This window comes from Moschus berezovskii, chromosome 8 (genome assembly GCF_049115385.1).
Source record: "Moschus berezovskii isolate FMDL1 chromosome 8, NW_MosBer_1.0, whole genome shotgun sequence".
Classification (NCBI taxonomy): Eukaryota; Metazoa; Chordata; class Mammalia; order Artiodactyla; family Moschidae; genus Moschus; species Moschus berezovskii.
Window position 1 is genome coordinate 26,708,131 of NC_142467.1, and position 20,305 is coordinate 26,728,435.

The following is a 20,305-nucleotide window of genomic DNA, read 5'->3' on the forward strand; positions in this document are numbered from 1 at the left end:
ACCAAATCTCGGAGTTTACTCAGACTCATGTCTATTGAGTCGGTGATGCCATCCAACCGTCTCATTCTCTGTCATCCCCTTCTCCTCCCGCCTTCAATCTTTCCCAGCATCAGGGTCTTTTCAGATGAGTCACTTCTTCACATCAGGTGGCCAAAGTATTGGAGTTTCAGCTTCAACATCAGTCCTTCCAATGAACACCCAGGACTGATCTCCTTTAGGATGAACTGGTTGGATCACCTTGCAGTCCAAGGGCCTTCAACAGTCTTCTTCAACACCACAGTTCAAAAGTATCAATTCTTCAGCGCTCAGCTTTCTTTATAGTCCAACTCTCACATCCATACATGACTACTGGAAAAATAATAGCCTTGACTAGATGGAGTTTTGTTGCCTCCTTCAGAGACAATTAATTTCTTAGGCATTCAAGTATATTTTAAATGGGAACAGCAAAACTATGTACCCTTGCAGTAGAGTGCTATTACTGGCAAATAAGAGAAAGCTCAACTAAAACTAGATAAACAATAAAGTGCTAGTATTTTTCCTCAGAGCTAGAAGTCTAGAGTGAGATCAGGGTATGATTCAATGGCTCAATAATATCATCAATAATCTAATTTCCTTTTGTTTATCTACTTAGTCTTTTGAGAATTGGCTTCTTTCTAAAGCCAGCTTCAATCCTGGTTGCAAGATGTCTGTCAGCCTGCTTCTGGGGCCATAGACTTGCTTGTCTGTATCTGAAGAGGTGAAACAGAGGGTTATTAGCAGATACTTTCTCAGAAGGAAGTAAATTCCAAGAGCTTCTTGCCCAAACACAAACCTGTCCTCACATATTACTGTCCCTACATGGATCATATACTTACCTAGACCAATAACTGTGGGCAGGAAAAGGGAAAATATTTACTTTGTTCTGAGATACAGACTTTCTTTCTAAATTTGAAGGGTGAGTCATCACCCCCAAGGTACTGATAGTGAGAAAGCCAAATAAACCTGAACATATTGCAAAAGAAAGTACTGAAAGCTGCTGAAGCAAGCACAGTGTACACTGAAGAGGGTTTTCTACAAGCCTACTAATTTACTTTTGTACATCCAACAACTGAACCCATTGCTCTGCAGCAAACTTTATGGATAGAGCCGTAATTCTCAAACTTAGTGTTTATAACAGGCACGTGATGAGCTTTTTAAAAATGCAAAAACCTGGGCTACTAGCCAGAATTCAAATCCAAACACCCAAATGTCAAATCCTCTAGGACATTTTAACAAAACCCCAGGCAATTCTTTTATGGGCAATGAGAGGACCACACAGGTTTCAGTCCAGTTCAGTTCAGTCGCTCAGTCGTGTCTGACTCTTTGCAACCCCATGGACTGCAGCACTCCAGGCTTCCCTGTCCATCACCAACTCCCGGAGTTAACTCAGACTCATGTCCATTGATTTGGTGATGCCATCCAACAGTCTCATCCTCTGTCATCCCCTTCTCCTCCTGCCTTCAATCTTTCCCAGCATCAGGGTATTTTCAGATGAATCAGTTCTTCACATCAGGTGGCCAAAGTATTGGAGTTTCAACTTCAACATCAGTCCTTAAAATTCAGGACTGATCTCTTTTGGATGGATTGGTTGGGTCTCCTTGCAGTCCAGGAGACTCTCAAGAGTCTTCCCCAACACCACAGTTCAAAAGCATCAATTCTTCAGCGCTCAGCTTTCTTTATAGTCCAACTCTCACATCCATACATGACCACTGGAAATGACTATACGGACCTTTGTTGGCAAAGTATGTCTCCCTGCTTTTTAATATGCTATCTAGGTTGGTCATAACTTTCCTTCCAAGGAGCAAGCGTCTTTTAATTTCATGGCTGCAGTCACCATCTGCAGTGATTTTGGAGCCCCAAAGAATAAAGTCTGTCACTGTTTCCACTGTTTCTCCATCTGTTTGACATGAAGCGATGGGACCAGATGCCATGATCTTAGTTTTCTGAATGTTGAGCTTCAAGCCAACCTTTTCACTCTCCTCTTTCACTTTCATCAAGAGGCTTTTGAGTTCCTCTTCACTTTCTGCCATAAGGGTGGTGTCCTCTGCATATGTGAGGTTATTGATATTTCTCCCGGCAATATTGATTCCAGCTTGTGCTCCTTCCAGCCCAGCGTTCCTCATGATGTACTCTGCATATAAGTTAAATAAGCAGGGTGACAATATACAGCCTTGACGCACTCCTTTTCCTATTTGGAACCAGTCTGTTGTTCCATGTCCAGTTGTGACTGTTGCTTCCTGACCTGCATACAGATTCTCAGGAGGCAGGTCAGGTGATCTGGTATTTCCATCTCTTTAAGAATTTTCCAGAGTTTATTGTGGTCCACACACTGGGTTAGCTTCTCTATATTAAATATATACATTTGCTCTCTGTTGTCCTACTATTACCATAATTTCAGTACATTCGTCTACGTTGTCATCAGGGAGAACAATACAGGCTTTTGTTTTTTAGTTTTCTTGGTGCGTGTGTTTTTAATTTCCAGGATTAGACGAACTTGCATGTGACACAAACGTGTATGTTTGTGTGTATTTGATTTGCTGATTCATGAATTCCAAGAAGCAAATAAAAAGAGTAAGGAATCATTGGATATCGTGACATTACTTCTGTGATCCTTAATTTCACTTAAATGTCACTAAATAAACCACTAATGTCCATTTAGAGTTTTGGTTGTACTCCTGGGGCTCTTGCTGCCACCTGTTTATAGTTCATGGTGCTTTGTTTGTTAATGAGTTAGTCTACAAAGCCATCTTTGCCAGCGATAACTGAAACAGTGAATTAATACCAATCCTAACCTGTATGTAACTTTGTATTTAGGTTGTTTTAATAATATGCATATTGGTTAATAAATATGAATATAGTTAGCAATATGAATATAGTTACATCTTCACGTTATGAGAAACCAGGACTATGGAGATGTTTCATGGAAATATAGTTGTATGCAGACTTGTGTACCTGCTGATTTTAGTATTGTTAACTTGTTACAAACATTCTTCCAGGTATTATAGTCTCAAGTGTAGGTTCGTGCACTGCTTGCCTCAGAAGCTTTGGCTTTAAGACTAGTTGCATTTGCTCCTATAAGTTTAGAATTGTCTATATTTCTGTACTTGCTAGTTCTTTCCTAAAATTTCTTGCTTCTCCATATAGAATGAAGAAGTAAAATCTTAGTACTTCTGATCTTCTTTCTTAGGCATTACAGGCTTAGGATGTTTTGTTTAACTACCTAGGCAGACTCTAAGCTGCCTTTGCCTATCCCTGGATTGTAAGGAACTTGAAAAAGTTTCTAAGACAGCACTTCATTTCTTTTTTTTTTTTTCATTTTACAATATTATATTGGTTGGCTTTGCCATACATTGATATGAATTCGCCCCGGATTTACATAAGTCCCCCCCCCCGAACCCCCCTTCCACCTCCCTCCTCCCTTTATCCTCCCTCTGGGTCATCCCCGCATGCCAGCCCCGAGCATCCTATAACATGCATTGACCCTGAACTAGTGATTCGCTTCACATATGACAACATACATGTTTCAATGCCATTCTCCCAAATCATCCCACCCTCACCCTCTCCCATAGAGTCCCAAAGACTGTTCTATACATCTGTGTCTCTTTTGCTGTCTCGTATACAGGGTTATCATTTGCATCTTTATAAATTCCATATATATGTGTTAGTATACTGTATTGGTGTTTTTCTTTCTGGCTTACTTCACTCTGTATAATAGGCTCCAGTTTCATCCACCTCATTAGAACTGATTCAAATGTATTCTTTTTAATGGCTGAATAATACTCCATCGTGTATATGTACCAAAGCTTTCTTATCCATTCGTCTGCAGATGGACATCTAGGTTGCTTCCATGTCCTGGCTATTATAAACAGTGCTGCAGTGAACATTGGAGTACACGTGTCTCTTTCAATTCTGGTTTCCTCGGTGTGTATGCCCAGGAGTGCGATTGCTGGATCATATGGCAGTTCTATTTCCAATTTTTTGAGGAATCTCCACACTGTTCTCCATAGTGGCTGTACTAGTTTGCATTCCCACCAACAGTGTAAGAGGGTTCCTTTCTCTCCACATCCTCTCCAGCATTTATTGCATGTAGACTTTTGGATAGCAGCCATTCTGACTGGTGTGAAATGGTATCTCATTGTGGTTTTGATTTGCATCTCTCTGATTATGAGGGATGTTGACAAACACATGAAAAAAAAGCACTTCATTTCTTAAAGGGATTTCTCTTGCAGACCTTACATCCAGTTTTTCTTTTTTCCGTTAGGCTAAGACCAAGGAATGTTATCATAATTATCAGTCAGTTCAGTTCAGTTCAGTTGCTCAGTCGTGTTTGACTCTTTGCGACCCCGTGAGTCACAGCACGCCAGGCCTCCCTGTCCATCACCAACCCCCAGAGTTCACTCAAACTCACCTTCATTGAGTCGGTGATGCCATCCAGCCATCTCATTCTCTGTCGTCCCTGCCTCCTCCCACCCCCAATCACTCCCAGCATCAGAGTCTTTTCCAGTGAGTCAACTCTTCGCATGAGGTGGCCAAAGTATTGCAGTTTCAGCTTTAGCATTAGTCCTTCCAATGAACACCCAGGATTGATCTCCTTTAGAATGGACTGGTTGGATCTCCTTGCAGTCCAAGGGACTCTCAAGAGTCTTCTCCAACACCACAGTTCAAAAGCATTAATTTTTCGGCGATCAGCTTTCTTCACAGTCCAACTCTCACAGCCATACTTGACCACGGGAAAAACCATAGCCTTGACTAGATGGACCTTGGTTGGCAAAGTAATGTCTCTGCTTTTTAATATGCTATCTAGGTTGGTCATAACTTTCCTTCCAAGGAGTAAGCGTCTTAATTTCCTGGCTGCAATCAGCATCCGCAGTGATTTTGAAGCCCCCCCAAAATAAAGTCAGCCACTGTTTCCACTGTTTCCCCATCTATTTCCCATGAAGTGATGGGACCAGATGCCATGATCGTAGTTATAACCAATCCTTATTTCTTGATTCCTTCTTGTTTACTTTTCTATTTTAGTGCATGCTGAATCAGCACTTTTTGAGAAAGTAAGGCACAGTGGAAAAAGTGGTTTTCAAATCACATGAGCTCAAATTCAAATTGACCTTAGACAAATTGTTCTGTCACTAGGAACCTCTGTCCCTTCATCTATCAAATAAGAGTATATTTCATCTCCTTGTTTCTTTTATAAATTCAGTTCACACACACAAAGTGACTTCAAATTGTTTTTGGTGGTTGTTCCTTTTGAATCTCCAGACTTTTACTAACAATGACCCATAAAAGTCAACAATTCTTTAAGCCTCTGTGGTATTTTCCTAAAAGGGAATTCCTGGAAGCTACTGAAGGTTTTCTTCTTTGAACATGCTGTGATGTATTTGGGACATGACAACGCAGCAAAAAGCTTCTGAACATTATGTTCTCTACACCATGCGTGCCAAGTGTGTTTGCACCCTCGATTTTTCTTTTTCTTTTATTTTTGGTGCCAAGGAGACAAGCCAAACAGCGTGAAAATACTGTCAGGACACAAAGTAAGCTTGTCTAATGTGTACTCTGTGCAGATGTAACCCTAACGGGAAAGAGTGGAGAACCCTCCCTAGTTATACAGTGGTACCTTGATGAATGAATCACCTGGGAACAAAGTTCTTTTATAAGCAATTCAGCTGAGTAAATTTTTAGTTTAAAACGTCATAAGTCCAATGAAGTAGTGTTGGCTAGAGTAATATAATTCAACAGTAATACTCTGGGTAGGTTGCACTTGTGCACAGAGCAGAAATATCTTCTCACGGAGCATGTCTGTTAGTGTAAAGGTGAAACGTGAATTCTAGGCAAAATTGTGAAGCTGCTTCACTCTTGAAGCTCCATCCCCGACAAACACACAGTTGATTATTACCCTTGGAGTTGTGCTGTTCTCAAAAATATCTCCCTTTCAAAGAACAAATCAAAATGATTAACAATTTGAGTTATAACTCCAATATAATCAATACATTATAATGATATTACCTAGTCCTAACTCAATTCTGGCTCCAGATTACTACCATTGAAAGAGACTCTGGCTTAATTGGTTTGAAATGGGGCCCAGAGTTTGGCCTTCTTGTACAGATGTGGATTTATGAACCACTGCTTTAGCTGAAATTTGTTTTCATAATGCGATCTCTCCTTTTGTAATACCCGTGCTTATCCATGTATGGGCGGTAGAACACTTGTGTCAGAATACTTGGGATCAACCTTTAAATTGCAGGATCCTATGGTTACACCACAGAACCACCACTACTAAATCTTGAAGTGTGTGGTACACATGAGTTGAGTGTATTTATGTGTGAATGTGATGGTGCAAGAGAAAGATTGAATCTCTATGTTTAACCAGCATTCAGAGTGATTCTAAGTTACTCTAAGGTTTAATAATTTCTCTTTTTTTTAATATAATTTCTACCTCGTGAAGCAGAATTTCTGACAGTTAACAATACTTTTTAATTCCTCTTTGCTAATAGAAAATTTCCATGAAGTGGTGATGGTTGGGGTATTCATATGTAACATATAAATTATATTTTGAACAGTATTATTTATAATATAATTTGCACTCAGACTATAAAAAAAACCTTGTTTGCAAAAGGACAGAAAATTCAAATTTAAACAACTGAATGGTCTTGTCTAATGCTTATTTAAAAATATGGGAGTACTTAACTGTTAAATTAACATGCATATCTGTTTATCTAATTATCTAATGACAGATTTCTAATGTATACACAAAGTTTCAACTCAGAGACTTTATTTATTATTTGTAAGTGTGAAATACATTTATGTTCAATCTCAATTTCTCTTTCTCTTTCTCCCCTTCTCTCTCCCTCTCACCCCACCCCCACCTCTCTTTTTTGCCCCCACCTTGTCTCTTTTTCTCTATCACAGCATCAGATGAAGAGCCAACTTCAGCAGGTAAAGTTTCTATGCGATAAAAATTATTCCTATTTAATTTAAGACCTTTAATAGAGATGTGTTTGCTCAGGTTTCAACCAGAAACCTGGCACAGTTTAATATACTTTATTTCTTGAAGCCATTATGCTGTCCCAGACTAAATGACATTGTTATGAGTTTAAAATAAAAAGAGAAAATAATTAAAAATGAACTGTCACAGAGGAAATCATAACCCAGAACACATCAGTATGAAAGAATAAGGAAACTTGGAATATTGAAACATTGAGAAAAGTGCCAGTAAGTAATAAAATGGGGAGACAAACTGAAATGATAAAATGCAGAAAAATAATAAAATGAGACTGAAAGGAAAAAGAGGGAAGTGGTAAAACATACTTTCAGAAATATGACCTACCATGATAGAATATTGCATTATCAGATATATGACTGGTATTGAACATGATATTCATATCAGTTTAAGAATAAAAATCATGTTTTGGCCTCAAATACTCACTTTCTGTAAGAAAATAATTTCTGTAGTTATAACTTAATGATACTGATATTTGGCTTCATGATATTGCTCCTCATTTGTCTGATCAGCATTTATCAAGTAAAGGCTGAGATCCGAACTAAAATCTGTGAGTAAGGCCAACGGTACGTTTAGAAGAAGAAAGTCAGCACCACAGCCAATCTGGTTAGCAAGTAATAAAAGGCCCGGGCTAGCAGACAGAAAAATCAGGAAAAAGGGATGAAGTCTTAAGATGGAGGGGTCAGAGAGTGGTTGGAAGAGAAAAATGAGACCTTTGCACCAGAGCCTGTCTTAGGCAGTTTGAGGGAGTTAGGCCTAAGAAATATGAGCAGGAAATGGTTCCTGAAACTAATGGACAAAAATGGGACTTCACTTCATAGGAAGTCTGAAATGTAGCCCTGTTATTTAGAACTTGGGTACACGATAGGGTCTTTTCAATTCAGAGACTTAACATTTCACTTGGTGAGAGACTTCTTGATTTCTACCTTCTTCTGAAACTGGGTAGGGATTTTTACCTGTAAAAGTAGTTCAGAAGGTCAAAATTCAATGGAAGAAAGTGAAATAGACATCTTACAGATATCTTTGGTAAACCTCAAAAACATCATATTGCATTAAACTCATTATCACTCTCTTGAAATGGAATCGCAAAATAAGGTAAATTCTCAATTAATGTTTCATTTTCATAATATTGCTAGTTAGTTTGTAACCTGATTTGGATAAGAACTCTCTATAATTTTCTCCTACTCTAGTCAGTATTATGTAGCCTATTTTTAGGAGCAACCTAAGCATATGACTCAGTAGCAGACTTATGTGTTGTTATGAGTTTCTACTGCCTGGTTTCTGACTTTTTTGCCCTAACTTGAGGCTTTAGTGTTGACAGGGTTGCTCAAAGACTCTATTTCTCAGCCTCAATTGAATCTTTTCTTTCCTGAGTACCAGTCCTTGTGAGCTCATGCTTTCTAGCCCACTCTCACTGATTAATTATAATTCAATAATCATGACAAATTCTCATTGTCCAGAATATATTTTAGAGAAATAATAGATTTCTGCCTGGACTAACAGATAGTATAAAAAATAGAGACATTATAAGTCTGAGAAAATTAATGAGATATTAGAGAGTATGTTAACTTGTGTTCTAATTCTACAAAATGGTCTGGGCTTTTTTCTTTACACTAGAGCATATTTTGTTTGCCTTATATTTAGAATTATTATGACTGCCAGCATTAAAACAGACAACTGATCCCTCCACCCTCTCCCCATATGATTCTATTTACAATATTTTTATGCTTCACAGTTTCTTTAGTCTTTTTTCAAATATACCTGATTTCTCTTATTTGAACCTCTAAATTGCCATGCAAAAAGCACCTGCCTAGTAACAGCTTTTTTGTGTGTGTTGAGTTATAGAGGAGATGCAAAAAAAAAAAAGTCACATCTGCATTACTCCTCATGGGGATGTATCCCCATATTGAATAAGGAGCATCCATTTGTTCATTATTTTTATCTCCAAATGTTCAGATGGGATGCATTAGCCCAGAGCAACGTATTTGTAGCATCTGAGTTACTAGGGCAGTTTCACCTAACACCTGTTTCTGTAACTACCAGAAGTTTCTTTTCATTTATCTTAGTTGAATCTTATGTTCAGGTATTTAAGCATCTTATCACTGAGTATAAAAACACAAATGAACTATATAAGCAATTCTGTCAAACTAGGTTATATCCCTAGATCTAATGATAAACTAATGCGATTCATATTTTTGGAGCAACCATAATAGATACTGTAACTCCAAATGACTCATATTAAGTGGTGATATATGTACTCCAATTATATTGCTGTTCCTCAAATAATTTTGGTAACTTTCATTCAAAATATCCTCCAGCTATTGCAATATCAGTTATTCTCTTTTATAGTCTCAGAACTGTGTTGCTCTGTTCACCACACAGTGGTCTGAAAAATAGGCCTTCAAAACAAATATTAAGAGTGCAAATATTAAGAGTGTCTCTGTGTGTATGTATCTGTAGGTGTAAAATACAGATCCGTTTATAACTTTAATAATGCTCTTTAATACAGTTAAGTCAGTGGATGCTTCTCCCATGTTGCACAAATCCAATTTTCATTTATCTTTTATTAAATTTCATAATAAGGAGAGACTTGATAAGTTGATTACACTAATGCCTTTGTCTGTGTCTTTTAAGAAATTAAGACATTTACATTAGAAAATTAACTGCTGCAAATGAACTAATCTATAAAAATTTAATTTATTAACTATCAGTTCAGTTCAGTCGCTCAGTCGTGTCCGACTCTTTGCGACCCCATGAATCACAGCACGCCAGGCCTCCCTGTCCATCACCAACTCCTGAAGTTCACCCAAACTCACCTCCATCGAGTCAGTGATGCCATCCAGCCATCTCATTCTCTGTTGCCCACTTTTCCTCCTGCTCCCAATCCCTCCCAGCATCAGGGTCTTTTCCAGTGAGTCAACTCTTTGCATGAGGTGGCCAAAGTATTGAAGTTTCAGCTTCAGCATCAGTCCTTCCAATGAACAGCCAGGACTGATCTCTTTAGAATGGACAGGTTGGATCTCCTTGCAGTCCAAGGGACTCTCAGGAGCCTTCTCCAACACCACAGTTCAAAAGCATTAATTCTTCGGCAATCAACTTTCTTCATAGTCCAACTCGCACATCCATACATGACCACTGGAAAAACCATAGCCTTGACTAGACGGACCTTTGTTGGCAAAGTAATGTCTCTGCTTTTTAATATGCTATCTAGGTTGGTCATAACTTTCCTTCCAAGCAGTAAGTGTCTTTTAATTTCATGGCTGCAGTCAGCATCTGCAGTGACTTTGGAGCCAAAAAATATAAAAGTCTGACACTGTTTCCACTGTTTCCCCATCTATTTCCCATGAAGTGATGGGAACAGATGCCATGATCTTTGTTTTCTGAATGTTGAGTTTTAAGCCAACTTTTTCACTGTCCTCTTTCACTTTGATCAAGAGGCTCTTTAGTTCTCTTCACTTTCTGCCATAGGGTGGTGTTATTTGCATATCTGAGATTATTGATATTTCTCCAGTCAGTCTTTATTCCAGCTTGTGTTCGTCCAGCCTGATATTTTGCATGATGTACTCTGCATATAAGTTAAACAAGCAGGGTGACAGTATACAGTCTTGACATACTCCTTTCCCAATTTGGAACCAGTCCATTGTTCCATGTCCAGTTCTAACTGTTACTTCTTGATCTGCATACAGGTTTCTCAGGAGGCAGGTAAGGTGATCTTGTATTCCCATCTCTTTAAGAATTTTCCAGTTTGTTGTGAACAACACAGTCAAGGCTTTAACATAATCAGTGGAACAGAAGTAGATGTTTTTCTGGAATTGTCTTTCTTCTTCTATGAGCTGACAGATATCGGCAATTTTATTTCTGGTTCCTCTGCCTTTTCTAAATCCAGCTTGGATATCTTGAAGTTCTCTGTTCACGTACTAATGCTAGTTTGGAGAATTTTGGGCATTACTTTGCTAGCGTGTGAAATGAGTGCAATTGTGCGGTAGTTTGAACATTCTTTGGTATTGCCCTTCTTTGGAACTGGAATGAAAACTGACCTTTTCCAGTCCTGTGGGCACTGCTGAGTTTTCCACATTTTGCTGGCATATTGAATGCAGCACTTAATAGCATCCTCTTTTAGGATTTGAAATAACTCAACTGGAATTTCATCACATCCAGTAGCATCTAGTGATGCTGCTTAAGTCTCACTTGACTTTGCACTCGCAGATGTCTTGTTTTAGGTGAATGATCACACCATCATGTTTATCTGTCATTAAGATTTTTTTGTATAGTTCTTCTGTGCATTCTTGCTACCTCTTCTCAATAATTAATTAAATCATTATAAAAATTAAGAAGACTGAAAATGGAAAATATTACTGAATGGGATCAATCAGTCAGAAAATGGCACAGTTGAGATTTTGTAGCTGTATGATACATCAGTGGCTAAAATTAATCAAGCTGCAAGTTAGTTTTTTATTCATAACAACTCAAAAGCAAAACTTGATTTTTTTTCTTTGTTTCCTTCTCTTGCCTAAGGGAAGATTTTTAATTGCTTTAATTGTCATATGTCAGTTTTTTAATATCAAAGAGACTGAGTTTTGAATATATCAAATAACTGTTAATACTGAATTAGCTCATATAATAAAAATATTAGAAAAAATGGACTTTTTAGATGAATGTAAAAGGAAAATCTTTTTAGCAATCAGCTTTATTAAAACACTACACTGTAAATGCCATGCTGCTGCTGTTGCTGCTAAGTCGCTTCAGTCGTGTCTGACTCTGTGCGACCCCATAGACGGCAGCCCACCAGGCTCCCCCATCCCTGGGGTTCTCCAGGCAAGAACACTGGAGTGGGTTGCCGTTTCCTTCTCCAATGCATGAAAGTGAAGTCCCTCAGTCGTGTCCAGTGCTTAGCGACCCCATTGACTGCTGCCCACCAGGCTTCTCCGCCCATGGGATTTTCCAGGCAAGAGTACTGGAGTAGGTTGCCATTGCCTTCTCCGGTAAATGCCATACTGTTCTTCATATATTTATAAAGGTAAAATTTCGTCATTTACTTAAATGACAAGGCAATGGCAAGCCACTCCAGTACTATTGCCTAGAAAATCCCATGGATGGAGGAGCCTGGTAGGCTGCAGTCCGTGGGGTCGCTAAGGGTCGGACACGACTGAGCGACTTCACTTTCACTTTTCACTTTCACACATTGGAGAAGGAAATGGCAACCCACTCCAGTGTTCTTGCCTGGAGAATCCCAGGGACGGGGGAGCCTGGTGGGCTTCCGTCTATGGGGTCGCACAGAGTCGGACATGACTGAAGTGACTTAGCAACATCTGATTCCAAATGGTAGTAATGATAGAGATAATGGCCTGGATACAATAGTTTATAATAGACTTCTTGTGACCTTTGTGATGCCCATCAGAGGTGGAGGCAGTGGTAATTCAGCACACCAGAGCTTCATCATTGTTACTAGTTCCTTCTAAATCTTTTAATATGTTTAATCTTTTAAATGATCAGTTTGGCCACTGAGGAAGTGCAGTGCTGCATGCTCAGCTGTTTAGTCATGACCACCTCTTTGCGACCCCAAGGACTGTAGCCATCCAAGCTCGTCTGTCCATGAGATTCTCTGGGCAAAATACTGGAGAGGGTTGCCATTTCCTCCTCCAGTGGATCTTCCCAGTCCAGGGATCGAACCCATGTCTCCTGGATCTCCTGCATTGGCAGGAGATTTCCTTACCACTGAGCCACCTTAGCAATAATAAGGATTTAATATAGTTTTATATTATAAATGTATATTCATAGTTTTATAAACTTTATATATATATATATATAGTTTAAAACAAATACAGACACACATGCATATTTATATATATGTATACATGAAAGTGAATATGAAAGTCACTCAGTTGTGTCTCTTTGCAACCCCATGGACTGTACAATCCATGGAATTCTCTAGGCCAGAGTACTGGAGTGGGTAGCCTTTCCCTTCTGGGGATCTTCCCAACCCAGAAATTGAACCCAAGTTTCCTGCATTGCAAACGAATTTTTTTAATATCCATTTATATATATATATAAATGGAAGCTAACCACAGGACCCAGTGATTATGTAGTTTTCTCTAACTTTTGAAATGCTCAGTTTTAGTCTAACAAAAGCATTACTTCTGTTTATGGTGGACTTTCTGATTTTCTTAATTGTGGTGCAGATTCTTCTAGATCTCCTTTCTGTTTTCTTGTAGAATTTAATTCTGCATGGCAGACTATGCTCAATTATTCTACAACTTATGCATTTTAAAAGGAGTGATATCTAACCATATTATTCTCTCATGAACATGAGTTGCTTTTTAATTTTGATCTTAGCACTTTATTTCCTCGGGAATCTAAAGTTTCACATCATTTTTTGCTTCACTTTACGTTTGTTACACATTTTCTCCTTTTCTGTACAGGCATGCCTATTTTCCCTCTAGTGCGTAAAGAAAGCTTACTAATTATTTTATTAAGTATATCCTTTGCTCATTAATACATACTAAGTAGGCTTATGGGCTTTCCTGGTGACTTGGACTGTAAAAAATCTGCCTGCAATTCAGGAGACCCGGGTTCATTCCCTGGGTCAGGAAGATCCCCTGCAGAAGCAAATGGCTTAAATATTAAAAACTAAAATGTTTTTTGCTGTAATCTTTAAAGAATAGCAATAAGTCATTATTTGTAGATCCTCAATGGAATAGGAAAGAAGTAATTGCTTCTAAAAATTTAGCTTTGGTTAATTCACTAAGACAGTGGTGAAAAGACCAAATAGTGCTTGCTTCTTTTTTTTAAAAAAAAAAAAAATGTGTTTTTTTTTTTTTTTATAAATACTTGATAGTGGTGTTGAATTGTGAGAGAAAATAGTTATTTAAATTTCTATTATATGTAGATAGTATTTTTCTTATTTTATGTTTGATATTTTATTAAGGTAAACAAAAATAGTAATAAAAATATATCAATGGAAAGGAAAAGTATATCAGTCAGTGTTTTCTGGAGAAGCAGAATGAAAAAGATATATAATATATTTAAGTATATAAAATACAGAGATTTATATTAAGGAATTGGCTCCTGTGATTGTGGGGCTGTCAAGTTTGAAATCTATAAGGCAGGCCAGCTGAACACTCCTACAGGATTTCTGTTTGTCTTGAGGAAAAGTTTTTCTTCACAGAGAAATCTGTTTTTGCTGTCAAGGCCTTGAAATAATTGGTTGAAGTCCACTCATATTATGGAGGGTAATCTGCTTTATTTAAAGCCAACTGATTGTAGATGTTAATCACATTGACAAAATACTTTCACAACAGTATCTAGGTTAGTATTTGACCAAGCAGCTGGTTGCCCCAGTCTAGCTCAAGTTGACAGACAAAATTTAACCATCACCAAAAATGAGTAAAAGTTATATAAACACAAAATATTTTAATTTTTAACCTATGTGCTTCAGGAAAATAGACCAATACATGTTGTCCCACGATCTGCGTACACTTAGACTTCAAGCCTTATTTAATTTCTAGTCTTCCTTCAGTCCAGTTCAGTTCAGTCGCTCAGTCGTGTCTGACTCTTTGCTACCCCATGAATCACAGCACACCAGGCCTCCCTGTCCATCACCAACTCCCGGAGTTCACTCAAACTCATGTCCACAGAGTCGGTGATGCCATCCAGCCATCTCATTCTCTGTCGTCCCCTTCTCCTCCCGCCCCCAACCTTTCCCAGCATCAGAGTCTTTTCCAGTGAGTCAACTCTTTGCATGAGGTGGCCAAAGTATTGCAACTTCAGCTTTAGCATCAGTCCTTCCAATGACTGTATTTATCTTTAAGGCCTTCTCCAATTGTCCTTGTCCTTGTGTTGTTGTTGTTGTCCCAAGTTTCACCTCAAAGTTTATTACAAATAGAGCATTGAAGAAGTATTAATTTAATATTGCAGAAATTTGTTAGCCCGTGAAGGCATTGAATTTTCCTATTCATGTTGGGCAGGATAAAACCTATGGACCTAAAGGCCTAAGCCTATGCCTTTAGGTGTTTTTTATCTTCAGACCAATAGCTATCTTCTTAAAGATTTGCTGTAAGGATAAAACATGGTACATGAAAGAGTTACTATATGACGTCAACCCTATAATAAGCACAGGGATTCTAAGCTGCTGCTTTTACATTCATTATCATCAGTGTTGTTTCCCATATTATTGTTGTTATTTTGATTATGATTATTTGTCAGGCAATGTGCTGAGTGTTTTATGCGCAGTATTTAATTTAATTTTCACAATAAAGGAATACAGCTAATTAAATAGTCCTATTTAAATACATGTATATGTATATATATACAGATATATATTCCTATTGGACTTCCCTGGTGGCTCAGACGGTAAAGCGTCTGTCTACAATGCGGGAGACCCGGGTTTGATCCCTGGGTTGGGAAGATCTCCTGGAGAAGGAAATGGCAATCCACTCCAGTACTGTTGCCTGGAAAATCCCATGGACAGAGGATGCTGGTAGGCTACAGTCCATGGGGTCGCAAAGAGTCAGACACGACTGAGTGACTTCACTTTCACATATTCCTATTAAAGGGGAAAGCACTGAATTAATTTTAAAGCCTAAAGAAATATGTACAAGGTTACACAGTAAGCAACTGATGAAAGGAAGATTCAGTTCAGGTTTCTCTGGAGAAACTTATGCTTACTCTGTTGTAACAAACTGCCTTTTATTCACTTAAAATAGCTGCCTCCTACCTATGAAGTATTTTCCTTTTATAGGTTTCATTTTCATTGTCTATAAAATGGATTAATAAAAGGCTTGCTGTAAAGATCACATATACCATTTCTTTCAGCTGTGAAAGTAATAGTTATCCAAGTTTGCTTTTCTTTTTGTCATGCATATATAAGGCTGGCCAGAAAGTTCATTTGGGTTTTCCATACCATCTTACAGAAAACCCGAATGAACTATATTATAAAGCTGTACCTAATAATGTGCAAAATTTTTCCTATTATTTTAAATGATAATCTGATTACCTTCATCATTTATGGACCCTGTAGAAATTTTTAAAATAATAAAATAGCGAAATGAAAATCCTCTTGCCTACCTTCATCCCTATTGAATATTTGCTTTTTCAAAAAACACTCTGCCTCAATCTAGCTGCTCTTAGAATCTTCTCCATGTCCGTGGCTCAATCGAAAATCTTCAGGGTCAACCCTAAAGATTCCCACTACATTCCATTCTCACCAGACCCTTTTAGCCTCTCCTTCAATAAATATACGGCACATAATCACTTCTTGCCATCTCATATACAAAACCCTTGTCCAAGTCATCTTCTCACACTTGGTCTGTCACGTAGTAGCCTTCTAAGTGGCTGTCTTCTTGGTACCGTCAGCCCCTCTGCAGTTCATTCTCAGCAGAGAGGCTTGGTGATTCTCCTACCAGGCCATGAGATCCCGTCACTCTTCAACCTTAGGCTACTTTAGAACCTCTCATTCAACCCTCCAGTAGATTTAGGATTGAAACTGGAGGCGATTTGCACCCTTCATTACCTCCCTGGCTACATTTTCTCTATAGTTATCCTATCCTCCATTTTCCATATAACAGAAACAAAGGCTGAGCACACACTGTCTTGGGCAGGGTTTTGCACTCAAAGACCCATTATCTGACATCGTCTCCTAAAAGTTATCTGCATGACTCCTCCATCGTATCCTTCATGTCTTGACCTAAAAATGCCTTCTCAGAAAGAACTTTTTTTCTCTACAATGGTCACACCTCCACCTTGTCATGATCCCCTGCTTTGCTTAATTTTTTAATGTTAGCACTGTCTGCACGGTTTATGTATTTTGCTTATTTCTCTCTAGCCTGACTATAAACTCCCCAAGGGAGGGGATTTTTAAAATCTATTTTATTCAATACTAAGTGCCTAACTGCTAGAATAATTGCTTGGTACATGGTGGATGCTTAATAAATATTTGTTGTATGATTGAATGAAAAGATAAAGTTATGCTGATTTGAAAGCACTGTTAACCCAATAACGTACACAGTTCTTCCCTGTATGATATAAAGAGGAGTGATGATAGATATAGTTCCTAACTTAAGAAATAAAAGGACAGCACTAATACCTTAATCTTAAGAATCTTAAGGATGCTTTGCATGTATATGTGCATGCTCAATCGTGTCCACCTCTTTGAGACCCCATGGACTGTAGCCCGCCAGGCTCCTGTGTCCATGAAATTTTCCAGGCAATAATACTGGAGTGGATTTCCATTTCCTTCTCCAGGGGATCTTCCCAACCCAGGGATCGAACCCAGATCTCCTGCATCCCCTGCACTGGCAGGTGGCTTCTTTACCGCTGTTCCGCCTGGGAAGCCCTAAAGATGCTTTAAAGGTCTTAAATCAGGAGTTAAAACTCATTACATGGATTTTTGTTTTTCTGTTTTCATTGCAGCAGAATAAAATACATTTTGTTTAGTAGTTCTTTGAGCATGGTGTCCTGACAAAGCCGATAATTTAGTGATTATTAGTAATTGCTGAATGGACCCTGCAGCAGGAATGTTAAGAAGCCTCAAACCTGACAGCCACTGTCTAGAGCCGGGCATGGGTGTAGGTCAAGGAGGCGGCAGGAAGGATGTGGGCTGCGCCACTGGATTCCAGGGTTTGAACTCCAAGGCAAATAAAAAAGGGCCTGTAGTTTTGTTTTGTTTGGTACAATGACTTCCTTCTTATTGCATTGTTATCAATGAAAGTTTCATTAATAAGCTCACAGACATCATTTCAAGTAATTTTATTTTCCAAGTTGTGTGGGTGGGAGACTTTTTAAGTCTTTGAATAGTACCTGGATACAGTGTTCTTGGAATACACCTTTTTGTTTCTAATTTTTATCCAATACAGATCTTCAACTGCTAGAATTAGCAAAGATTTAGAGATCCATTCCATACTTTGCATCTAATTTTCTGCTACTCTAAACATAAATCTCAAATGAGAAAATATCCAGTGTTTCTTACCTAAGTTAAATCATATATTTTGAGAACTTACTAGAGACTCTTGAAAAAGAATGACCAATCCAATTCTCAAAAATAAAAACCATTGTTCATAAAGTTTGTACTAAGGCTTTAGAGATTTTTAAAAGACATTGTGATACCTCTCTAAGACTGAGGCCCTGTGAAATCTGTTTCATTCCATAACTTAGTGTCTAGAAATATGTGGGAGGACTTGTGCAGGTAGTAAACGATGAATATAAACAAGCTAAACTAAGAATGATCAGTAAGTGAATAAATAGGGATTTCCCCCCAGGATTTAAAATATGTACATATTTATTTATTTTGCTGAACTTGTTCTTCTTTGTGGCACATGGGTCTTCAGTTGCGGCATGAGGGATCTAGTTTCCTGACCAGGGATCAAACCTGGGCCTCCTGCATTGGGAACTTGGAGTCTTAGCCACTGGACCACGAGGGAAGTCCCCCTTGCCCAGAATTTTAACATTCAGCATCTTTACGTATTCAAACACTTTGTTTTGCAGTAAGGTTTATTTATGGTATCATCAAGAAACTACTGAGAATTCTGATCCATGTTGAGTTCTTATGATATGCCATTCTTTGATCTGATATTTTTAAGCAGAATGCTCAAGTAAGTTGTCTAACCTTCAAGATTAATAGAGTTACAGAAGAAGGAGATTAGCATATTTTTAAGTAAATTGAGTTTTCAGACTGTTTTTTTTTTCTTTTTTTCAATTTCCTGTATATGTATCATTCAATTTCTGTACTCCTTAACTCTTTGGCGGGTGGCGGGAGACGGAGAGACAGAACTATTGCTTCACACTAATTTTATTTTTATTCTGAAAATGAGGGAACCAATGAAAGCTGGTCTCTTAAAAACATTCTTTCATTTCGCTCCATGAAACTTGTGCCTAGCTTTTATGACCCGTCACACTCGTGTTTCTTCTCCCTAGGAGACACTGCTCTTCCAAGACATACATGCTGCTCTCAGTCTCACTTCAAAGCTTTAATTCTTGTTTTTATGTCTAGGGCATACTTTCCTTTCCCTTGTATATCTCCAGAACCTATCCATCTTTTCACCTTCATCTCAGGTTCCATGTTTCTCATCTGCTGCAACCTACACTGATGTCTCTTTTCCCAAATCTCAATTTGTGTATCTGTTAGGAACGTTCTTTGTAGCAGGCAACTGAGATTAGCATGACTGGGGAAGGAGTCCGTTCTCTGAGATCACAGCATCTTCATTAAAGTGTTAGTCACTTAGGGGTGTCCAACTCTTTACTTCTTCATGTACTGTAGCCCACCAGCCTCCTCTGTTCATGGAACTCTCCAGGCAAGAATACTGGAGTGGGTAGCCGTTTCCTTCTCTGGGGGATCTTCCTGACCTAGGGATTGAACCCCGGTCTCCCGCATCACAGGCAGTTTCTTCACCACAGAGCCATCTGGGAAGCCATCATTACTACCTTTCAAATACACCATGTTTCTGTGAGTATAAAAGCAAGAATGGAATAGAGCTTAGGGATATAATAGTTTCTACTCTTATAGGGATTTGAGTTTATTTATTGTGTACTAGATGTTCACTGGAATTGCTTCGCCCCCTGAACTGGTGACTCAGGCGTGACGGTGACTCATCCTTCTATTTTTTTCCTAGCAATGATTAAGACAGGGTTAGGGTTCAATATCTGTGTTGTGATCAAGATACATACCATTATTCTCACCCTTTAGGATCATAAAGCAAAAAGAGAGAAAGAAATTAACTGAACACAGTGCTTTTCAAATATACAAAATATGTAAGCTATGCGGTAATTATATCCTCTTGCATTGGTATGAATTACAGTTATGTCAATCACATTTCTTGATTTCGATCTTTCCTCAATCACTTTGACTAGAGCTATATTAGTTTTCCAGAGTTCCTATAACGAAGTACCATTACCTCATTGGCTTAAAACATCACACATTTATTCTCTTACAGTTGCAGAGGCCAGAGTTAGAAACCAAGGTGTCACGAGGGCCAGAGTCCCTTGAGTGCTCTAGGGGAGAACCCTCCCTGTCCTCTTCTTGCTCGTGGTGGGTGTCAGCATTCTTGGCTCCTGTGGCTGTGACCACATCGCTTCAATCTCTTCCTCCTTATTAACATCCTCTTTTCCTGTCCTGTCTGTGGCTTCCCTTCTGTGTTTTATATGGACACTTGCCATTGGATTTAAGACCTACCCATGTGATATACGATGATCTCCTCTCAGGATCCTTAACTTTAATTATGTCTGAAAAGGCCCTATTTTTCAAATAACGTAGCATTCAGAGATTCGAGGATTTGATCTGATATTGCTTTTTAGGGGACGCCA

The 20,305-nt window shown here is 38.5% G+C and overlaps 1 protein-coding gene across 2 annotated transcripts in view; it reads left to right on the forward strand.

Moving 5' to 3' along the window:
* Nucleotides 1–20,305, forward strand: part of EDIL3 (EGF like and discoidin domains 3) — a 512,079-nt gene that overhangs the window by 161,486 nt on the left and 330,288 nt on the right. Inside the window, exon 3 of one of the 2 annotated variants that reach the window (XM_055430480.2) lies at nt 6,922–6,948. The exons of the other annotated variant lie outside the window; for it this stretch is intronic. Coding sequence (XP_055286455.1) covers nt 6,922–6,948 — 27 coding nt within the window. The remainder of the gene's footprint in view (nt 1–6,921; nt 6,949–20,305) is intronic. 2 annotated transcript variants of the gene reach the window in all.